The 20,358-nt window shown below is 53.6% G+C and overlaps 8 protein-coding genes across 8 annotated transcripts; 5 read left to right on the top strand and 3 right to left on the bottom strand.

Moving 5' to 3' along the window:
- Positions 1 to 3,462: 3,462 nt before the first annotated feature.
- On the bottom strand, positions 3,463 to 6,856 carry BO97DRAFT_253560 (putative filament-forming protein (Tpr/p270)). The gene is made up of 3 exons (XM_025690869.1): positions 6,468 to 6,856; positions 3,950 to 6,417; positions 3,463 to 3,870 (listed from the first exon to the last, which is right to left on the bottom strand). Exons 1-3 carry the CDS (start codon positions 6,757 to 6,759, stop codon positions 3,835 to 3,837), a joined length of 2,796 nt encoding a protein of 931 aa, XP_025546579.1. The 5' UTR covers positions 6,760 to 6,856; the 3' UTR covers positions 3,463 to 3,834.
- A 377-nt stretch (positions 6,857 to 7,233) lies between these two features.
- Positions 7,234 to 8,725, top strand: BO97DRAFT_409070 (transcription factor TFIIE subunit TFA2). The gene has a single exon (XM_025695986.1). The coding sequence runs from the start codon at positions 7,527 to 7,529 to the stop codon at positions 8,409 to 8,411; it is 885 nt and encodes a 294-aa protein (XP_025546578.1). The 5' UTR covers positions 7,234 to 7,526; the 3' UTR covers positions 8,412 to 8,725.
- A 34-nt stretch (positions 8,726 to 8,759) lies between these two features.
- BO97DRAFT_378687 (3,4-dihydroxy-2-butanone-4-phosphate synthase RIB3) lies at positions 8,760 to 10,429 on the bottom strand. Its single transcript, XM_025693126.1, has 3 exons — positions 9,944 to 10,429; positions 9,705 to 9,822; positions 8,760 to 9,576 (listed from the first exon to the last, which is right to left on the bottom strand). Exons 1-3 carry the CDS (start codon positions 10,005 to 10,007, stop codon positions 9,057 to 9,059), a joined length of 702 nt encoding a protein of 233 aa, XP_025546577.1. The 5' UTR covers positions 10,008 to 10,429; the 3' UTR covers positions 8,760 to 9,056.
- BO97DRAFT_253518 (uncharacterized protein) lies at positions 10,189 to 11,160 on the top strand. Its single transcript, XM_025690868.1, has 2 exons — positions 10,189 to 10,736; positions 10,793 to 11,160. Exons 1-2 carry the CDS (start codon positions 10,339 to 10,341, stop codon positions 11,076 to 11,078), a joined length of 684 nt encoding a protein of 227 aa, XP_025546576.1. The 5' UTR covers positions 10,189 to 10,338; the 3' UTR covers positions 11,079 to 11,160.
- A 592-nt stretch (positions 11,161 to 11,752) lies between these two features.
- BO97DRAFT_378685 (uncharacterized protein) lies at positions 11,753 to 14,254 on the top strand. The gene is made up of 2 exons (XM_025693125.1): positions 11,753 to 11,867; positions 12,059 to 14,254. The coding sequence occupies exons 1-2, from the start codon at positions 11,825 to 11,827 to the stop codon at positions 14,077 to 14,079; spliced, it is 2,064 nt and encodes a 687-aa protein (XP_025546575.1). The 5' UTR covers positions 11,753 to 11,824; the 3' UTR covers positions 14,080 to 14,254.
- Positions 14,255 to 14,862: 608 nt separating this feature from the next.
- On the bottom strand, positions 14,863 to 16,683 carry BO97DRAFT_400264 (putative serine/threonine protein kinase; the record flags this gene model as incomplete). The annotated part of the gene is made up of 2 exons (XM_025694286.1): positions 16,457 to 16,683; positions 14,863 to 16,384 (listed from the first exon to the last, which is right to left on the bottom strand). The coding sequence occupies exons 1-2, from the start codon at positions 16,540 to 16,542 to the stop codon at positions 14,863 to 14,865; spliced, it is 1,608 nt and encodes a 535-aa protein (XP_025546574.1). The 5' UTR covers positions 16,543 to 16,683.
- Positions 16,684 to 17,570: 887 nt separating this feature from the next.
- On the top strand, positions 17,571 to 18,365 carry BO97DRAFT_253474 (uncharacterized protein). The gene has a single exon (XM_025690867.1). The coding sequence runs from the start codon at positions 17,920 to 17,922 to the stop codon at positions 18,301 to 18,303; it is 384 nt and encodes a 127-aa protein (XP_025546573.1). The 5' UTR covers positions 17,571 to 17,919; the 3' UTR covers positions 18,304 to 18,365.
- Positions 18,366 to 19,155: 790 nt separating this feature from the next.
- On the top strand, positions 19,156 to 20,115 carry BO97DRAFT_253456 (putative ubiquitin conjugating enzyme (UbcK)). Its single transcript, XM_025690866.1, has 3 exons — positions 19,156 to 19,355; positions 19,433 to 19,765; positions 19,828 to 20,115. Exons 1-3 carry the CDS (start codon positions 19,249 to 19,251, stop codon positions 19,931 to 19,933), a joined length of 546 nt encoding a protein of 181 aa, XP_025546572.1. The 5' UTR covers positions 19,156 to 19,248; the 3' UTR covers positions 19,934 to 20,115.
- The last annotated feature ends 243 nt before the right edge of the window (positions 20,116 to 20,358 follow it).

The following is a 20,358-nucleotide window of genomic DNA, read 5'->3' as shown; positions in this document are numbered from 1 at the left end:
TTGGGGGGCAGAGGAGGCGGCGGAGGGAGACGAGAGGTTTGGTTTGGGGGCAGCAGGTTCTTGGTCAGGGTTTGAAGGGGGGTGAGGGGGGTGTTACTGCTGCTGGGGCCTCTGGAGGAGGAGCAGGAGTATCGGAGGCGACGCCGCCGCCGTTGGAGGCGAAGATATTGGAGGATGCGCGGTTGATGGTTTTGGATTTGGAAAGGGAGGCCGTTGGGAGGTTGTTGGTTGCGCAGAATTTGAGTCGGAGGAGAGGCTGATCTTTCCTTGGAGAGGAGAGAGGAAGTGTAACCGGTTGATTGGAGGTGTACAGGAAAGGGAATGGATGCTGGGGAATCTAATGCTTTGAATGGTGTTGCGCTTTTGTTATACCCGGATAGATCGTGCATGATTTCTAGTATTCATTTTGCACTGTTGGGTCTAATGATCTTCTTGTTGATAATGTGATAATACCCAGGCCTTGGTTGCGTACAGTACATTGCAGGTCATGAATAGACAAAAGAAAAGTATGATTCTCATCCCGCTAAGGATTACAACATTCGTGGGGTTCCCTTCACTCCTTGCTGAGGTGAAGAAGATGGGACATAAAGTACATACATGCATATAGAAAAGGAATGGAAAGTCAAATACAACACATCACTTAAGAACCCCGAGAGTGGCCACCACCACGCATTCTCTTTCCAGCTGCTCCATCTCCTCCGTCAGCACCTCCATCATCCCGAGCTCGCTTGTTGCCCTGGGGAACGAATTGACGCGCGTGTGCATTCAATGCGCCCCGACCACCGCCAGGACTGGCCGGGCCTTGCTGTCCCTGACCAAGATTGGCGGTCTGCACGTTTTGATTTCCGCCCCGGCCTTGGCCTCCACGCCCTCCTCGGCCGCGAGGCAAGCCTGAACCGCGCTGGCTTGGCTGACCTTGACCTTGCTGTTGAGCTTGAGCCTGGGCCTGGCCTTGTTGGCCTTGTTGACCAAATGGATTCTGCTGACCACCACCACGACCGCCGGTTCTACCACCGCGCGCAACTGGAAGCCCGGACTGGAGAGCTCTCAGTACACCACCAGAGGCAGCACCGGCTGGAGGTTTATTCGGAAGCGACGCTGGTTGCTTGTTCTGAGACTGTCCAAATGGGTTCGGGGCTGCCCCCTGCTGAGAGGCCATGCCGTTGGCTTCTTGTGCCTGCGGTGTCTCTGTCTGCGGGGTAGCCTCAGGTTGAGCCTGAGCCTGAGCCTGAGCCGGAGCTTGAGCTGAGGGCTGGGCAGCTGTCGAATTTGCCGAAGCTGTCTCGGCGCCCTGCTGGGTGGGAGGGGCAGCGGCAGCGGCAGGTTTGGCTGCAGGCGTCGCTGCCGGCGCCGGGGATGGAGAGGGGGCTGCCGGTTGCGCTGCTACTGGAGCAGGCGACGGTGCCTGTGCTGGAGATGCTGCAACCTGTGCAGGTTTGACCTGAGCTTGAGCAGCAGGTGGTGCCCTGGTGACCTTGGCTATCTCCCAGACCTCGACAACGGGCTTCTGAGGCGTTTCGGTGGCCGCCTTCTGCACCACGTCGAGCTTGGCTTGCGAATTCCTGCACCGAGAGTCAAGCATACTGAGCTTGGCGAGGGACTTCTTATCGGACAGCTCCACAGCAGCTTTGATCTTTTCCTCAATGCCTTCTTCGTGAGCCTTCTTCAGGGCTTCTCTCTCCTCGTCAAATTTCTGCTGCAAAGCAGCCGCAGCCTCCGAATTCTGCTGGGAGCCGCGCTTTTCAGCTTCCATCTGTTTAGCAACCTGCGCGCGGATGTTGTTGCGGATGATTGTTTTGATGGTTTCATTCTTTGCAACAAGGTCCCTGGCTTGAGCATCTGTCAACGCAGCAGGAAGCCCACCTTCCACAGCAGGAGTCGCGGGAGTCGCAGGAACTTGTTCGCCCTGGTGCTGGCTGGGTGTTGCTGGTGCTTGTGGGGCTGCCTGTAGGCTGGCTTTAAGTCGCTCCACTTCCTGGCGATGCGCTGCCCGAGTCTCTGCCAGCTTGCTGTTCAACGTCTCTTTCATCCTGTCAATGCGTTCCTTGATCTTCTTCTCGTGCTCGGCGTCCTTGGCCGCCAACATGGCATCCTTCTCGGCAAGAGCCGCCTCGAGACGCTGCACCTTTTCTTCGAGGGCCTTGACCCGTTCGTCGTCAGTGGCAACCGCCACCTGGGTTGTCGGCGCCGGGAATTGCGATGCCGGGGTCGAATTGACCTCAGTCATTGCTTCAGGTGCTGGAGCGGCCGCAGCCGGCTTCTCGGCCATCTTTGTCTTGAGTTCGTCTAATTCTTGCTTCGTCTTCGTCAACTCCTCTTGAATCACCTCTTTCTCCTGTGTGACCGTGTTCACCTCCATCTGTTTGGCATTGATGCGGCCAGTAAGCTCCTTGGAACGAGCCTTGAACTGCTCGGTAAGCTTGCTCCGCAATTCTGAAACTCTATCTTCGGCATGTTTGAGCTGCTCAGGGAAGGTAGCGGCTTGAGTTTGAAGGCTGTCACGAGCCTCGATCGCCTCGTCACGCTCCTTTTCTAGGGTCGCAAGCTTTTCCTTGAGTCCTTCCATCTCAGCAGGGTCAACACGGTCATACTTCTGCAGGATATTCTGGGTACGTTGCTGCCAGCGATCACGATCAGCCTGCAACAGCCTCAATTCGCCGTCCTTCGTCTCCACCACATTCTCCAATTCCCTGACCTTCGTCTCCAGAGGCTCGATCTGCTGTACCAATTCTTCGATACGTGCAGACTTCTCCGCAAGGGATGTTTCTGCCTGCTTGACCTGGTTGCGCAACGTGACGCTACTCTCGCGGAACAGATTCAGCTCATTCAAGGTATCCATAAGCTTGTTGTGGCTCAGAGCGTTGTGATCGCTGTCAGCCGCAGCGCGGCGCTGCTGCTCGAGCTTGAGGCGTGCCTCATCGAGCTGGGATTGTGTGTATTCAAGCTGCTGGCGAAGGCGTTTGCTTTCTTGTGTCGAGAGATGATACTGTACGTCAACGATCTCCTTCTCCCGGCGCAGGAATTTGATCACTTCCTGGAGACCCTCAAGGTTGGGAGGTGAGTTCTCAGCATCATCATCACCCTCAGTCATGTTCGCCCGGTCACGCTGCAACGCTGAGATTTGATTCGTGATATTCTCAAGCTGCGAATGAAGCAGAGAGTTCTGATGAAGAACCTCCTCCCGACGTTTCTGCAAGTCGGCGAGCTCGCCTTCATATCTCTCCTTGAGCTCATTCCAACTTTCTTCCTTTTGAGTGAGATCCTTCTTGAAGGTCTCGGCCTGGGTCCGCAGCTCGACCACTTCCAGCTTGAGTTGATTAGCCTCGGAGCGGACTATCTGCAAATTCTTGGCGGCCTCAGCGTGCTTGACCAGTTCGCTTTCGTAGTTTTGTTGCGCATGTTGGGCAATTTCGGTTTGAGCCCGGAGGTCTTCCTTGTGATACTGGAAGGCGGAGTTATGGCGTTCATTCTCATCCTTCAACCTGGCAATTTCGGATTCCAAAACAGCCTTTTGCTCTTCTAAACGGCGGCCAGCCTCTCCTTGCTCATCACGTAACTTAGTGAGCTCGTTGTTCGTGGTGGACAATTCGGAGGAGATCTCCTCAATACGCTTTTCGAGATCCTGAATCTTGTTGTCCTTCTCTTGAATAAGACGCTCCGTTTCCTCCCGATATTCTTCCTGTGTCTCCGTGACAGATTGCAAGCGTTCCTCGCTCTGCTGGCTGATTGCCTTGTAGTCTTCAACCCGCTCTTCAGCATGTTGAAGCTCGTTCTTAGCCAAGTCTAAGTCACGCTTGAGCTCGGACACCTCGATGCTAAGTTCTTGCTCGCGAGTCAAGCCAGACTCCTGGCCTTCCTCGGTCTCGGGCGCTTCAGCCGGCGCAGCAGCAGAGACGCTAGGTCTAGATTGCACGACTTGGAGGCGCTCTTCGGCACTGCGAAGCTCAACAGTCAGCTCATCCACTCTAGCCTGCAAGTGATCTCTGGTTGTCTTGGTGGCGATCAACTCCTCGCGAACCGAGCCCAAGCTTGTCACCAAGTCATCAATCCGCTTCTGACTCTGCTCATGCTCGTACTCTCTGCGCAAAGTGGCCTTCTTCGACTCCTCAACCTCATCATTCAGTTTACGCTTGGTAGACTGCAGTTCTGACTCCAACGACTCGACGCTTTGCTGTAGCCTGCGGCGGCTTTCAGAGTCTGTATGCTCGCGCTCGTTCAGAATGGTCTGCAGGTTTGCGTTCAATGAATCCAGGCGACTCCTCTCGTTTCTCAAAGTTTCATTGTCCTCGATCAGACGCTTCTCGATACTCTTCCAAAGGTCCTTCTCTGCCTTGAGGTTCGCGTTTTCACGCTGAAGGCTTTCCACCAGTCCCTTGGTTTCGACAAGGTCTTCGGCAGCTTGTTGGGTTCTAAGATCTTGTCTGTTGGCATTCTCCAGCAAAGTAGCGTATCGTTTCTGCAACTCGGCATTTTCACTCTTTAGCATATTGAAATTGCTCTGGAGAAGCTCCGCTCTTTGCGTAGCAGCACCCAGCTGACTGCTGGAACGGCTGATTTCGCTCATCAATTCACTATTCTTGCGCGAAAGCTCATTGACCTGTTGTTTCAGAGCGGCGTGGTCGGTGGCGGATTCTTCCCGGAAGTTGTCGAAGTGAGCTTGCACCTTACGTAGCAATTCCGCATAGTCGGGGACGTCCTTGTTCTGCTCGTCCGATGCAACAGGAGCTGCTCCCAGCGGCAGAGACTGAGAGAAGACGGAAGCATCGCCGACAGTTTGGCGGCGACGAGTTAGCATGCTCCGGAAAGTGTCTCTCTCCTTCACATAGCTCTTCGTCTGAGCAACAAGGTTGGAGATTTCGTCGCGGTAAGTCTGCACACGAATCCTTAGCTCCTTCAACTCCTCTTGCTCTTGTTGACGGATAACATCCTGCTCGCGGGCCTCTGCGCCCTCCATCTTATCGCCCAGTTCTCTCAGCATACGGCGAAGCGTGACGTTCTGTTCCTGTAGCTCATGAAGATCCTTGAACGTCATGAGGTTGCGACTGATAAAGCGGCCGGTTGGGTTGAGATCTTCGGACGCGTCATCAATCTCCTTACGAGCAATCTTCTCGAGCTCTTCCCTGTCGTAACTCTCCTCGCCCTCCTTGAGAAGGGCGTTCTCCATCACTAGGAGCTTCACCTGCGAACTCAGGTCTCTAAGCTGCTGTCGTAGAATGTCACCCTCACGGGCCAGCCCCTCCACCTGTCCTTGCCATTTGCGCGCCTCCTTTGTCGCGTCGTCTCTCTCCTTTCCAGCAACTTCGAGGATGTTAGACATCTCCACCACAGCGTTCTCCAGCCTGGCATGGTCGGCCCGCAGCTCATCGATTTCGGGCTTACTGGCCTCCAGATCTTGAACCATTTCATCTAGCGTCGACCGGAGTTCTTGGTTAGATCTCTGCTCTGTAGCCAGCAACGTCCGCATCTTGTCGTATTCAGTGTACAGTTGTGTGATTGTAAGTCCGCCCTTGGTCCTCGAAGCTCTCGGAGAGAAGGTTCCGACAGGTGTACCTGAGCGAATGGGCGTGGTGGGCATTCCTCCGTTGAGAGCCGGGCTCATGGACCTTCCAGCCCGACCATCCGACTCGAGTTGGCTGACAGTCTGCTCAAGCTCCGCAATCCGACGTTCAGCAGCTTCCTTGTCGGCATGCTCAGTCTCAATCTCAACACGAAGTCTGGAGATCTCTTCGGCGGCATCGTCCTTGGCCTTTTCCAGAGCCACTTGAAGCTCCTGCACGCGCTGCTTCGAGGTCTCGGATGAATTACGTTGCAGTTCCGCCAACCTGTTCGTGCTATCCAATTCAATCCTGAACGACTCATTCGCTTGTATCGCCTCCTCCTTCAGTTGCTGGATGCTCGAAAGGGACTCCTCATAACGCTGTTCGACCTCGTCCAAGCGACTCTTCAAAGCATTTTCACTGCGTCTTAAGGAATCAACAGTAGCGCTAGCCTCCTCGTTCTCCCGCTGAAGCTCCGAGATTCGGGCGCTCTTCTCCTTGCGGAACTTCAAGTATTCGGCAGACTTCGTCTTCAGCTCCGTGTCCAACCATTCATTGCTCTTCTTAGTCAGGTCCAAGTCCTGCTGAAGGCTCTGTTCACGGAACTTGGCACTGGCAGATGCAGAGTTGGCAGCCTGAAGGTTCTGTTCGGCGGTAGATAGTTCCCGTCTCAATTCGACAGCCTTCTTGTGTTGCGCGGATAGCTCCTCGGCGAGCTTGTCGTATGCTGTCGACTTCGATTCAAGCAAAGCCATGGTATCACGGTTCGATGCTTCCAGGGATGCGATGCGGGATTTCAATGTGCTCACTTCGGACTCGTTGGTCGTGGAGGACGACTTGAGTGATGCAATCTCGGATTCCAAGGACGAACGAGCGTTTTCTGTAACATGTCAGCAGGCAATCAGTGAAAGGGCTTAAATTCCCTCTGACCTGACTCATGGAGCTTCTTCCTTGTTTCCTCAACCTCAGCGTGGCCCTTCTCGATAGAGTTCTTCAATACTTTGACCTTGCTTTCGCTGCTGCGGACCGCATTGTCAAGTTCTACTTCCAAGCGAGTTTTATCTGCCTTGAGCTCATCGTGTTCGCGTGCTTTCTTAGAGATGGCCTCTAAGAGCTGGTTGACTAATTCGACAGTGGGCGCTTGGGTGAGAGTTGTCAAAGTCGACTCGGCGATGGAGTAATGGGCCGATATGAACGGCAGTTCAATTGTTGCTGTAGCCATGGCTGCTGCCAAGTGCTTGCAGCAAGCAAGCCGTTAACAAGTAATATCAAAGGCAAGTAAGTATCGTCAAGACACAATGTGATGTGTGAATAGAGTGGAAGGTGATGTAGTAGCCAGAGCTACGTCGGCCAGGCTCAACTGCGCGTGGAAGGAACCGTCTGAAACAAGTTGCGCACAGCACCCCAAATGACACCCTATGTCATGAGGGGCGGAGTGACACAGAGAAAAAGAGTGAAGGGGCTTGACAGGAGAAGACTGAAATGAAGACGATGCCCCCGTCGCGCGATAGCTGAGATGATTGAATGAGCGACCGACCGACTTGGTCAAGACGGTAAGTTACGCATTAGCTTTGGGCGGAGCTCCTAAAGCGGAATAGCGCGCATCCGGCCGCGATCACGTGCTCTGCTGGTGCCTGAGCGGCCGCAAGGCTGCAACCTGCAATGTTGAACCTCTAGATCCGCCAGATGACGGCCACTCCCACTTCACCTCTGTTCTTTCATCTTGTGCTTTCGACCACGCGCTTTCGCGGCAGACGGAGACCTGTCCTCGTGGCCGATTGAATTCCTTACGTGCTTCTATGATTTAGTGCTACCTTTCAAACAGAGCTCCTTTGTGCTCCCTCACAAAGAGAGAGGCTTTGCCTCGTCCTTGTTCGCCTCCCCACCTTAGGAACCCCCGGACCTGCGTAGGCGACCCTTGTCTCACTCATTTCGCTTCTGCATCTCGCCGGCCCTGAATCTACATTGTTCGCCTTCGTATTCGCCAAAATGTCCTACCTCCAGCAACAGCTTAAGAGCTTCAACGCCAGTGTCATCGACTCCGCGAGTAAACTTGGACAGCAGAGACGCTTCATCCATAATAACAACGCTTCGCCCTCCGCAAGCAGCTCCCAGCTTCCGTCGTCCACATCTACTCCGACGCCCAGCGGCGGGGACCGCAAGCGCCACGATGCGGACATCGTGTACTCACAGCCGGCCAACACCGGCACGGGCAAGGATATCATGACGCAGGTCGTCTTCGCGATCGAGCACATGAAATCGAAGGGTGTGCCGCTCAGGTTCGCCGACATCGTCTCGTACCTCTCTCTACAGCACCGCGCCAACGACCAAGGCTACGTCCAAGCCCTGCGGAGCATTCTCCAGGTGCACGAGAAGGTGCAGTACGACCCCAGCGGCGCCAACGGCGAGGGCACCTTCAGCTTCCGGCCGCCGCACAACATCCGCACCGCGGAGCAGCTCCTCAAGAAGCTTCAGGCGCAGTCGACGGGTGCGGGAATGAGCGTTCGCGAGCTCCGGGAAGGGTGGCCGAACGTAGAGGATACGATCAACGAGCTCGAGAAGGAAGGGAAGCTCCTCGTGACGCGCAACAAGAAGGACGACCACGCTAAGATGGTCTGGGCCAACGATCCTTCGCTGATCCAGCACTTCGACGACGAGTTCCGGCAGATCTGGGAGAAGATCAAGATTCCGGATCAGCAGACCGTCAAGGAGGAGCTGGAGCGCGCCGGAATCGTTCCCACCAATAAGAACAAAGTCGTTAAGCAGCGGCCCAAGTTCGAGCACAAGAAGGTCAAGAAGCCTCGCCGCAGCGGGAAGACTACCAATACCCACATGATGGGGGTCCTCCGGGATTATTCTCACCTGAAGCGGTAAGAGGGCCAAATTAGATGATGGGGTTTGGGTTTTTGCTGCTTGGGTGATCCGTCCTCGTGCGCTTACTTGATCCTTAAGAGAACGCTCCCAAACTCAGGCCAAGGTACGCCATTTTCTATCTCTTTCTTTTTTGCTATCGCGCTTCGCATTAAATTGGCGTTGGTTGGGGAGGGGATTATTAGACGCAGGAAAGGATATACCTCGATTTCTTCGCAATTGTCGACTAACTCTCATCTACGTTTGGTCAAATTCATCGTCTGGCGGTTGCTATCGCCTTTACATGTGTACTATACAAGCAAAATCGATACCCAAACAATCTAAACAAATTTATGAATGATAGAGCGGATGCGTGTATTAGTTTTCTTTTCCTAAGAATAAGCCTCGAATCCCCATGAATATAGGTATATCAGCCGTAAAGACAAGAATCTATTTTTCCCTTTTTCCCACATCTTTTGTCAACCCTTTCGCAGAAAAAAAGCACCCAAGCCGCGCAAGATGCAATAAACGAACAAATCCAAAGAGCCTGATCCAGATGTACATAGCGAACAGGGAGAAATCCCACTCATAAAGGGAGACGTTTATACAGTAGATGAAGGGGAAAAGCAAACCACAACGATCTACCTCTTTCTTTTGCGCGCATCATGTTCATTGATTCCCATTCGTCGTGACACCACCTTCCGTCTTCTCCACATACTCGACCAGATCCTCGATCGTGCAGACCTTGATCCCCCACTTCTTACCGAAGCGCAGACACCCGTCGCGGCGCATCATGCCGTTGTTGCCACGGATCTCGGGCACCCCGTCGACCAGCTCGCCGTCCTCGACCAGCTCCGCGATCACACCCGCCTGGACCTTGCCCGTCAGTCGACAGAACTCCACCGCCGCCTCCGTGTGACCTTTCCGCTCGCGGACGCCGCCGCTGCGGGCCTGCAGGGGGATGATGTGGCCTGGACGTCGGAAGTCGTCGACGCGGGCTGTGGGAGAGGCGAGCGTGCGGCAGGCCAGGGCGCGGTCCTGAGCGGAGATACCGGTCGTGACGGAGGGGTCGCTCGAGTCGATTGAGACCGTGTAGGCGGTGCCCTTGGGGTCTGCGTTTTCGAGCACCATCTGGGGAAGCGCGAGACGTTGGGCGATTTCGGGGGTGATGGGGGCGCAGATGAGTCCACTGATATGAAAGAGGGAGTTTCAGATTAGCTGGAATTCTTCTTCAGGGTATTCAACGCGTTGATCTGCGGTTTCAGGGGCATGGTGCCGCGGCGAGGAGAGAGAGACGGGCAGAAGATTAGTTCTCACCTCGTGTACCGCACTAGGAAGGCCATCTGGGCGTCGGTGATGGCCTCAGCGGCAATGATCAGGTCGCCTTCATTTTCGCGATCTTGGGAGTCGAGTACGATAATAAATTCACCCTTCTCTGTAGGGCGCAAATGCGTGATTAGTCTCTTCGTGGTGAAATTGCACACAATGGCGGCAGAAGACGCCCTAGGGCGCGCGCAGGTGGTGGGAGAGTTTCCAGGCAATGGTGAGAGACTCACTAAAAGCAGCGAGAGTGTCTTCGATAGAATCGAACTTCAGGCTGGAGTCCGAAGGCGACGCCATGGCTAGTTGTATAATTGGGTCGCTTGAGTGAGGGTGTTTGGATCTGCCCCTCTATGCGGGATTCGACGCGGGGCAACTGTGGCGAAACGAGATTCGAAGATAGGGGGGGCTTCTGCGGATTGCAAACGGGATGGATGATGCGTTTGTGCGCGGTAAGGCGAATATATAAGGTATTGGGTCCAATTGAGTGTTTATAAGTGTCGCAATGGGGAAGTGAACACTCGATCACAAGCCGTATGACTCTATCTCGGCCGGATGTAAAGCGCGGGGCGGACTTACGGAAGCTCGGGTTCGGAGAAGGCAAATGGAGGGTCGAGGCAGATAAATCGAGATGTTTTCGTCTTCTGGATGTATCCTCGATGCGTTAATTAATGATCTTCAGGAATTCTGTATAAGGCTAGGTGGGTTTGCACAGGGATATCTTTTTACCAGCAACAGAAAATACACAAAGAAGACTAGGGAAAGATTGAAGACGAGGGCGATCACTAATGGTTTGTCAGAAGTCAGTCATGCGCGGGTGATTCGCCGAGGCCTGGCCCGAAAACGGCCGCAGGCGCCATTTCCAAGCTTCGTAGTGACTACTGCTACTCAGCTGCAATTGGAGTTCTCTTCCTGTCGCATCATCTTCCTTGATAGCAGAATTGATAGGAAAATAAGTAAGTATCATGGTCACCTCTTAGCACCGGTACCAATCATATTGATGACCGTTGAGGCGTTTTTCTATGTACAGTAAGTGCTGGTCCTTCCTTCTCATTGTGCATAAAACATTCTAACAGTATCTGCAGGCATCTCCTAGACGATTCCACGTCGGCTCTTATTGATCTGGCCGTAATAACTTCATACCCTTATTGCCTCTGCATCTCTGTATTTTTGATTGAAGTGGCATGGGGTGCCGGTTTGATCTCCAGTTCACCTGGTATACATCAACCTCAAGACGATGCAATGAAGGTGAATCCATGCTGCGAGCAGATATTCTTACGCAGTGAACAGTTTGTTCCTCAAAAAGCAGCCGTGCCGCTGGTGGTAGCGCTTATCTGGCAACGTTATGGGCTGATATCGGGATGGCAGTGAACGCTGTACCACACATCAGGGCATCATCATCGCCTAATTAGATCACCTTCATGACGCCTCCGTGATGTCTCTTTGCCCTTCAGGAGAAGAAAGAAAGGAATTACCGGGACTGGAACTCGAACCCAGACTCTGCACTCCCCTGACGCGGAGTCGGGGGCTCTGCAATGTTAATACCACTACACCCCCCCCGGGGGCTGTTGATGGTGGAGGAGGAGCTTGCTTCGATGATCCCTTTGTTTATCGATGCCTCAGGCCACTATCGTGGGAGGAGAGGATTTCGGATGGCTGGCGTTTGCCATCATTTCGAGCCTCTAGAGAAGCTAGGTATATTCGCTTCGGACGGTCAGTCAAGAGGATACTGGATCTATTTGTGCCAATCGTAGAGATACTTACCGATGTGGAGGTGCGGGCGAAGTAATGTTAGGCCTTCATTGTAGGGAAACAGACATTTGTGTCTTGCAGGTAATAAATATCTGCCAGTACGCGTATCATGTCGTAGATCTGTCGACAATCTTCTCTATGTCTGTCTATACATACAGTAACTAAAAGTATACAACCTCCTCCTGCACGACCTCCCACGTGACGCGGGTCTAGAATGCGGACTGTGGAGAGAAATAAATGGAACGCCAACCCCCAAGAACGCAAATAATATTATGGCCTTTGCTTACGCCCCGTCGCACAAGCCAGATGAATCCCCCTCCGCCCTCAATGGTGTTGTTGTTGTTCCTCCTTCTGCCTCACTACTCATGGAGAAGCTCCCCGTAGAGATCCTCTGTGAAATTATCGATTGTATGCAGGTAGCCTTCTGGGTCCCTTTCCCCTCCCCCTCCCCCTCCCCTTTAGCCTTAACTAAGGCTTCCAACACTTTCTTTTACCCCACACACAAACACCCCTCTTTCTCACATTCTCTCTCCAACTGCTGCTAGTCTATAGCTCACAATCTGGCAACATAATCGAAACAAGCTAATGACACCGTCTAGATCTCACCCCACATGAGCGGGTACAACTTCAATCCGTGTCGAAACGGCTGTTCCTGGTCGCTCGTGACAATAATCTCTGGAGACTCCACTGCTACGAGGAGTCATGGAGCGCCGCGCGAGCTTCTCGTCCCGCTAACGGCCGCGGCGGCGGCTCCGAGAGCCTGGTCACCAACTCCACCACGCCTCTCAGCGCGCTAGGGCAGACCTCGCTTCGATCCCTCATTCAGCCCCATGCTGGGCGTGAGGGGGATACTAATCTGTCAGCCGATCGGGCGCCATCGTTTGGTCTCCGATCACGAGCAGCCACGGAGTGGGACCCGTCTTACGAGGGTGAAGATGTGAACTGGTACTCGGAGTATATCGCTCGAAATGGGCCCATCTCGCTCAGCTGGATGCAGCGTCCGTTCACTACGGTGGAGGGTCAACGACGGAGGGAGTATCGGGAAGTGAAGGGGATGGGCCTCCTGCGGGACTGGAGCTCGGCCAGGGAGAACAAAGTCGTTGCACCTCTGGACGATGGAAGCGTTTGCATCTGGGACCTCAACCACTCGCACTCGATCGGCTCTCAGGAGACAAAGGGTAAGGTGATTGGAGTCAGCGCCCCAGGCATCTTGATGACAAACCTATCTGGCAGGAGGGATCACGCCGCGACCAAACAGTCTCTGGAATACGTTAATCTTGGGGAATGCGTGAGCGTGGACTCCATTCGTCGAAGGGCTTATCTGGCTGTGGGGAACATTCTGAACGAGGTCGACTTGGAGACTCTTCGGGTCGTCTCTCAACAACGCTACCCTTGGTCTGTCTTCGCCCTCTCTCAGGAGACCGATTACTCTGTTCCATTGACCCTTGCTACAACTTTGAGTCTGCACATTTACGATGCTCGACTGTCAGCGAGCGAGGAGGAAGAAGCCATCAACCTACGCTGCGAGGAGCCAACCGTCTCCTTGGTGCCCAAGTCACAGCTGTACGCTCCTCCCGACTCGCCGCTTCTGCAACTCCAACCCAACGGCCGGCCTCCGCACCGTATCAGAAGCCCAGGCCCCTCGCAGAACACCGACGATTATGCACCACTCTTCCAGCCAGGGCCCCTTTCACTTCTGCATCCGCCAGCGCCGCATGTACATTCCATCTTTCTGGCCGGTCGCTTCCCTAGCATCCTGCAGTATGATCGCCGTTTCTTCCCCCGGTTGCAGAACACAATCCATTCTGGAGGCCAGCTCTGCGGACTAGCCGCTGTTCCTGCGCCACGATTCCCCATCTCCGACTCCAGCTTTCCATCTTCACACAAGCTGGTAGCTTGTGGCGACTATAAAGGCAGAGGGTCCCTTGAATTGTACAATCTCGCGCCGTCCAACGCCAGCGACATGAACTGCTCGTCCGGATGCTCGTCCGTCGTATCGACGATGTATCAAAACCGGCAGAGTGTCGCCAGATCCAAAGTGCTATCTGTCGAGTCCCACGGCACCCGTATCGTCTATTCAGATGGCGATGGCAATATCAAATGGGTAGAACGCGACGGGAGGTCCGAAGTCCGCCGCCTCAACATCAACACCTACCAACACCCCCATCATCATCACCATCATCATCATCGGGCAACTACCTCACACCATCACCAACAACAGCCTGACGACACCGCGCATCACCCTCGCGCAGCAAACGGCGAGACCGACCACCCCACCGGTCTATGGGGCAACTTATCCCGCTCCCACAGCGAAGGCGAAGTCGCTCGCAAGATCCTCCCCACCGGCGGAAGCCTGACAGGCGATGAGCTCCTCGTCTGGACAGGCGAACACATCGGCCGAGTCCGATTCACCTCTGCCAGCCCTGACGCCGGCCTGGACGAGGACGACGAGGACGACGACGCCTCAATGGACATGGAATTAGACGATACCGCTCGCGAAGAACTCCGAGCCAAACGACGAGAGCTGCGCCGGCGTGAGCACGAATACGCCGGCATGATGCGCAAGGCGCTAGAGAGACAGGCCGATGAGGTCCGACGCATGGGGGGCCTTGGCCTTTAGATCAGGACTTTTCTTTTGACGATGATAATTTGAATCACTTAGATAACATGTTTGATACCATCAACGATCTGTCTCTATCTGCTTCACTCCTGTTTCTCGGGTTCCAGCGATTTAGCCTCCGGGTGATTTTTCTGCTTCTCGCATCTGCTTTTGTTGTTAGACTCGTACCTACCGCATTTCTCGTTTGCCGAGTTGATAGAAAGAATTGCTTTTATTTCCTCCTATGTTTCTTTCTTCTATGCTCTCTTTTACATGTAAGGTTCCAGGTGGGAAGAATAGGGCTTGTAATGAGCCTGCTCAGCGTGACTGCCTCTAATTCTTGTGCACTCGATTTCTCCGGGATATTTACCCTCGAGATTCGGCTCGGCAGAAACTGGAGGGTCTACCTACACGACCCTTATTCTCACGAGACAATGGCTCTGGTTGGAAGAGGGAACTCCGAGAGTCCAAACTCATCCACACACCTGCGCGAGACAGAGCTCCCCCACACCTAGGAGGATTCGTACAGCGAGTCCACGACTCAGGACTCGGTCATTCTCCTACCGACAAACTACAAAAAGATTGCCCGAGAGAAGCTCACAGTAACAAGCACGATACTTGATCGCATAATTCTTCTGATTTTCCGTAATCCCCAATCCCGATCTCATCATTATTACATTAATTCGTACATTATTAAGCCATTAGAGCATAACCAGAAGCACACTGCAGGACAAAGCAAAGAAAGCCGGTTGAGGGAGTCCAACAGCCTCACCTACACAAATGGACCAGCCCTCCTTTGTTTGTTTAGGTATCAGGCTTGTACACTGCATCCTTGCAGAGCACGGCCACCTTCTTGAAGAAGCGCCGCCACTCGACCGGGTCGCCCTTGACCTTCATGAACTCGATCTCGAAGAGGCCCTCGGCCACGCACTCGATCAGCACCTTACCCTGCAGCGTGCACATGCGGCCGTCGCGCGTGATGATGCGCAGCGTCGCGGAGGAGTCGCCAGCAGACACGGCGGGCACGGCGGGCACGGGAACCCCGAGACGATGCAGCGCCTCGCATATTAGGGGGACCAGGATTTTGAGCTCCCATGTCGAGAAGAAGCGCGTCATGGGGCGCGCGGGCACGATGTCCCGGAAGCGTTGGGCTTTTTGTGTTCGACTCAGGGGCACGGAGGGGTGTGGCGAGAATTGCGACATCGAGGGCTCGTCTTCCAGGTGGTTCAGGAGTAGGGTGTCGTCAGCGAATAGCGGTCGGCCCATGGGCTGGGTCGAGGAGAATGCGTCGGCTGCTTGCGGGGTGTCCCAGTCCACGAGCATGTCGCCTCTTGGCATTTCTGGCTGGGTGGATGAGATCCGCTCGTCGACGTCGAATCCGTCGCCCATATCTAGGTCGGTCCGCTCGAGGCCCTGGCTCCCGCCGCCGTGCGGCCGGGCGAAGGGGTCTAGCGAGAAGTCGATGTGGAGCGATTCGAACATCGTCGTCGCCATGTTGATGGTGTCTCGGAGAGTGCCTTTGCGCGACAGGTATTTGTTCGGCCGTGTGTACCAGGGGTGTCTTCGGACGTCCTCGAGGGAGAATCGGCAAGCAGGGTCCACGTTCAGCATGCCGCGAAGAAGTGAAAGCGTCGCTGGCGGCAACTGCTGCCAGAGCTCGTCGGTCGTGCGCCCGTTGGTGGCCAGGTATTCTTGGTACTCATAGCTCGTTTCCGTCGGGCTATCCCAGGGTGTGTTGCCAGCCAGGAGGACGAACAAGACAATACCACACGACCAGATATCCACCAGGTCCGGTCGGTAGCCCGTACCCTTGACTTGACTCCGGCTACTGCACGAGATCACTTCTGGTGCGATATATGGCGGACTGCCACAGAAGGTAGTCGAGAGCTTGGTCACGCCCTTGTACTCGAATAATGTGGCCAGCCCAAAGTCGGCGATTTTGAGATTGCCATCCGCAGCCAGAAGCATGTTCTCCGGCTTAATGTCCCTGTGTCCCACCCCTTTGGAATGCATGTAGCCGACCGCGCTTATGAGCTGGGAGAAGTAGACGTGCGCGATGTCCTCGCCCACGCCCTCGTCGGCTTCAATTTTGTCGAAGAGGTCGCCACCCTCGGCCAATTCCATCGCAACCCAACGCCACACATCGTCCTCACCGGTCTGAAAGAAGGAGATGATGTTGTTGTGATCGCCGATATGTTTGTGTACCGTTGCCTCCATCTGTAGTTGTCGCGCGCTGACTTTGCCATGGCGAGCGGCATATTCCTTGTGAATGAACTTGACGGCGAAGACCGGGCTATCTGTGTAGGAAGGGACAGCTTTTTTGATGCTATGAGAACCCAGACAATCGTTAGCATAGGCCTACACAGGGCAATGAATTCATAGAAATTCAAGAACAAACCAGGCATAGGCACCCTGGCCGATCGTCTTGGAGACTATTCGGAAAGGCAAGTCATTCGGCAGCGGGGCTAATTGCGAGTGATGCATCGTAGCGAATAAACCCAGTTTTCCCCTACCCCCAGCTAAATCCGATTTGAGTAAGACAGGTCAGATGGGAGGAGCTGTAAGCTCGAAAGATCTGTCCGGAAATTGTCGGCTTGCGGCCGGGTTCATGCACAGAGTGGTGAGTAACCACGCAAGGGCGAGCGATGCGGAGATGGAAGCTGGAGAGAAACGCGCGCAGCTCCGGCACGCGAAAGCCACTTTATCCTCATTAGGAAGTCTGTTGACAGGCTGCCGGTCGCAGGCATCCATCCCGGCGATTCATGGCTGAACAAAGATTGACAGATTGTCTGGGATGTTTTGATGAGGAGAAGATTGGTTTTTTCCGTTCGGGATGGCCCACGGCAGCCTTGATACACTAGTCGGAGTTACTACTTAAAGTTGCAGAATGCATGCTCTTTTCTAAGGGGAAAAAAGCGCGGCCCGCCACCAGTTATAGACCTGATTGTAGAAGTTTGCAGGTTGGCTTTTTTTCCCTCGAGAGAGGCAAGTTATCAATATCAATCTCTTTAGTTATTGGTATACAGTTATACTTACATGAGAAAATCTGGTATTGGTTTATCCTCAACTTAGATAACAGTGACAGCTGCAGTTGCATCCAGACCGGGCTAGGCGTGCATGCTCCCCAAGCGCCCAGTCACCTCCCTAGACTTCCCTCCATCTAGCTGCCAAAGCTTGAGTAGCCATAACTCACTCGCTTTGTATCACCTCGACCAGGGTTTGGCAAGGGGATCCGAGTGAGGCTCAATATCATTTGCGAAAGGTGACGGAACAAATTGCTTCTCAGCTCCATATCAGGGCGCTTGTGTTCGACAGCATTGCCCCCTGTTTTCAGTGTACTTCACCAAGAAATAGCCAGCATTAATATCGATCCGTTGGCGAGCATGCCGCTGGCGGCTGAGTGACGAACAAGTTGAGTAGGGTCACGTCATCCAGGCCATGACAGTAGTCGGCAACGGGTCAATTAAAACCTGCGGTAGAAACTGGGTAGGTTATGTAGCTGAAAGAACCTTAATACTCATCAAGGTTATTCCACCTGAGAGTTGCGTCGGATTGCATCACCTTTGACCAGTGGAGGTAGCAAATTCGCAGAACTTCAGGTTAGGGACATCTGGACATGTCCTGGAAGCTTTAATCACCATTTTCTGATCAAAAGAGAGCATCAACATGGCCTCTACATTGAACTGGAATACATCCGTGGAATGAGCCTGCAAGCAGCTTGGTTCTGCGGCAATCTGTCGGAAGACCAGCAGAAAGACATCATTACGGAAATTGCAGGCTACGTCAACCAGCTCCGAAGCTTAGAGCCACCACAGAGAGAGTTTGTTGGCTCTGCGACTCTCGAACCATGTCTTGACTATCATGTGGGCTTTTCTACTTTTGACCCATTCAGCGATCATGCAGAGTTTCATTCTTTCCTTCGGCGATATATACCTATTGAGACATGCACGCAGACTTTCGGCCAAGAGGTCACTCACTGTCACTCACGCTGACCTCTGTCCTCGAAATATCATTGTGAAGAACGGAAAAGTCGCTGCAATCATTGACTGGCAATCTGGTGGCTGGTATCCGGAGTACTGGGTATATACCAAAGCACACTACGGCATGGTTAACAGGCCAGATTGGTACGAGGCACTGGAGTCTGCCATCGCGAGATACGATGATGAGTATGAAGCTGAGCAAGCACTGTGGGAACAATGTGACCAGCCAGGAATTCCACTACATTTCAGTGGCCAAGACAACTAATCACAACTGGATGAGACTCTTCAATGATTTTGCAGTATCGAGATAAGACACCTCCAAGCAGGCTACATTGGTAGATTTGTATGATTGAAAACAGGCGCTGTAGTACATGGATGGACAAGTCAGTCTCAATCTAGTATCCAAAACGAGGGACTCGGTCCACTCTTCACTAGCTTGACCGCCCAGCCGCCGTCGTTATTCTGCCTGACATTTTCTTTGTCCGCCGGCCAAGACAGATGGCTGGCGGTCACATCAGATGTTCCCTTTCTGACAATACAGCAGGACCCTTTCTTCATGCTGAGACCGAGTAATCACCCAGGAATAACACCGGATGATACTAAGAAGAGGAATAAAAATTGTCGAGAGTCGGAATGATCGCATGGCTGTCAAATGAGCGAGTCAGATGGAGAGGATCAGATGCGGATGTAGGTGGATCATCAATGGCATAATCATGGTCAATCAACGGTTGCGTTGCCCGGCGGATGAGGGCGTAAACAAAAAAGACTAATCCCAATAAATCCAACACTCGAGATCCCAAGGTCTTCTACCCACTTGGGTCTTTTTTCTTTCTCTTTGACTACTGAACTACTTTCTCTGTTGCTCATCTTTGAAAAAAGATCTACACTACTGCTGAACACCAGACTTACATACTTCTGCTGCAGCCCCCCGTTGTCCAAGGTTCTGATTCCGATCATTTCTGGGGTTCTCGTAGTGGGTCGATCCGGTTTCTCTCCGGCCAACAGTCGCGCTGCTTTCGGTTACGCTCTCATACCTGGCACCAAACAACCTGCAACCTACACCTTAACTCGATCTCTCTCTACCTCTTGTTCATCCTTGCTACTCGAGTCTCGATCACTGGCATTCTTCCGGAATCTCTCCTTGCACCACTAGTCATCTCATTACTTCGACTTTTTCTCGCTACCCTCTCTCACAGTCCCTCCTCTCACGATGGACTACACCATGGAAGACACCCAGAACTCCGCTCCTGACGCTCACGAGACGTCCAAGCTCGGCTCAGCAGCACAAAGAAGTGACATCCAGAGCGTCACCAAACGGTCCGTCACTACAATTTGAAACGAACCCGTCGATTCTCGGAAGCCGATCAGATACTAACCCTCCCACTGCTTTACAGTCTTCAAGCTGAGCTGATGCAACTCATGCTCTCCCCCTCTCCGGGCATCTCCGCCTTCCCTGACGCCGATGGCAACCTTCTTTCCTGGACCGCCACCATCAGCGGTCCCAACGAAACGCCCTACGAAGGACTGACTTTCCGACTCTCGTTCGCCTTCCCGAGCAACTACCCCTATGCTCCTCCTACCGTTCTCTTCAAGACCCCCATCTACCACCCCAACGTCGACTTCTCCGGGCGTATCTGCCTCGATATCCTGAAAGACAAGTGGAGTGCTGTGTACAACGTCCAGAGCGTGCTCCTCAGCTTGCAGAGTCTCCTGGGCGAACCCAACAAGTATGACCGAGCCCATGTTCTATCCGATCAAAACACCAAGATGCTAACACATGATCCCATAGCGCGAGCCCCCTCAACGCCCAGGCCGCCGAACTCTGGGACACCAACCAAGAAGAATACAAGAGACACGTCCTGGCCCGCCACCGTGACATCGAAGATATCGAATAAACCTCCTTCATTCAGAAGATATGTCTTTAGTTTATTAGTCGCGGTCGGTTCCGCAAAACCCTCAGCCGTCGTCCACGCACACGGACTGAGTTGCATTGCATGACTTCGGGGTTGTCTCTTGGGTTGTTCTTCTAGGATGGTGATCGCTGCACAGTACCCCCTGGCTCTATTTTATACCAGGTCCGAGTTCACCTGCTTGTCCTAGGGTTCTGATTTTCTGGAGTTTACGCGTTTGGGGAAGGCGAGCGAATTTGCTCTTTTGTTTGATCAAGGAGAATGGGTTGACCAGCGGTGTGCGGGTTGGTGGTTATAGGTCCCGGGAATTAAATACCCTGCTTTCGTTTTTATATCCCTTCTTGGGCTCCTGCGATCGTTCCACAACTGTTTGTTATTCTTAGGTTGGTCGCGAGGCACGTGGGTAGATG

Source organism: Aspergillus homomorphus, assembly GCF_003184865.1.
Source record: "Aspergillus homomorphus CBS 101889 unplaced genomic scaffold BO97scaffold_67, whole genome shotgun sequence".
Taxonomy (NCBI): Eukaryota; Fungi; Ascomycota; class Eurotiomycetes; order Eurotiales; family Aspergillaceae; genus Aspergillus; species Aspergillus homomorphus.
The sequence above is the reverse complement of the archived record's forward strand: the minus strand, read 5'-3'. Positions and strand labels throughout refer to the sequence as shown.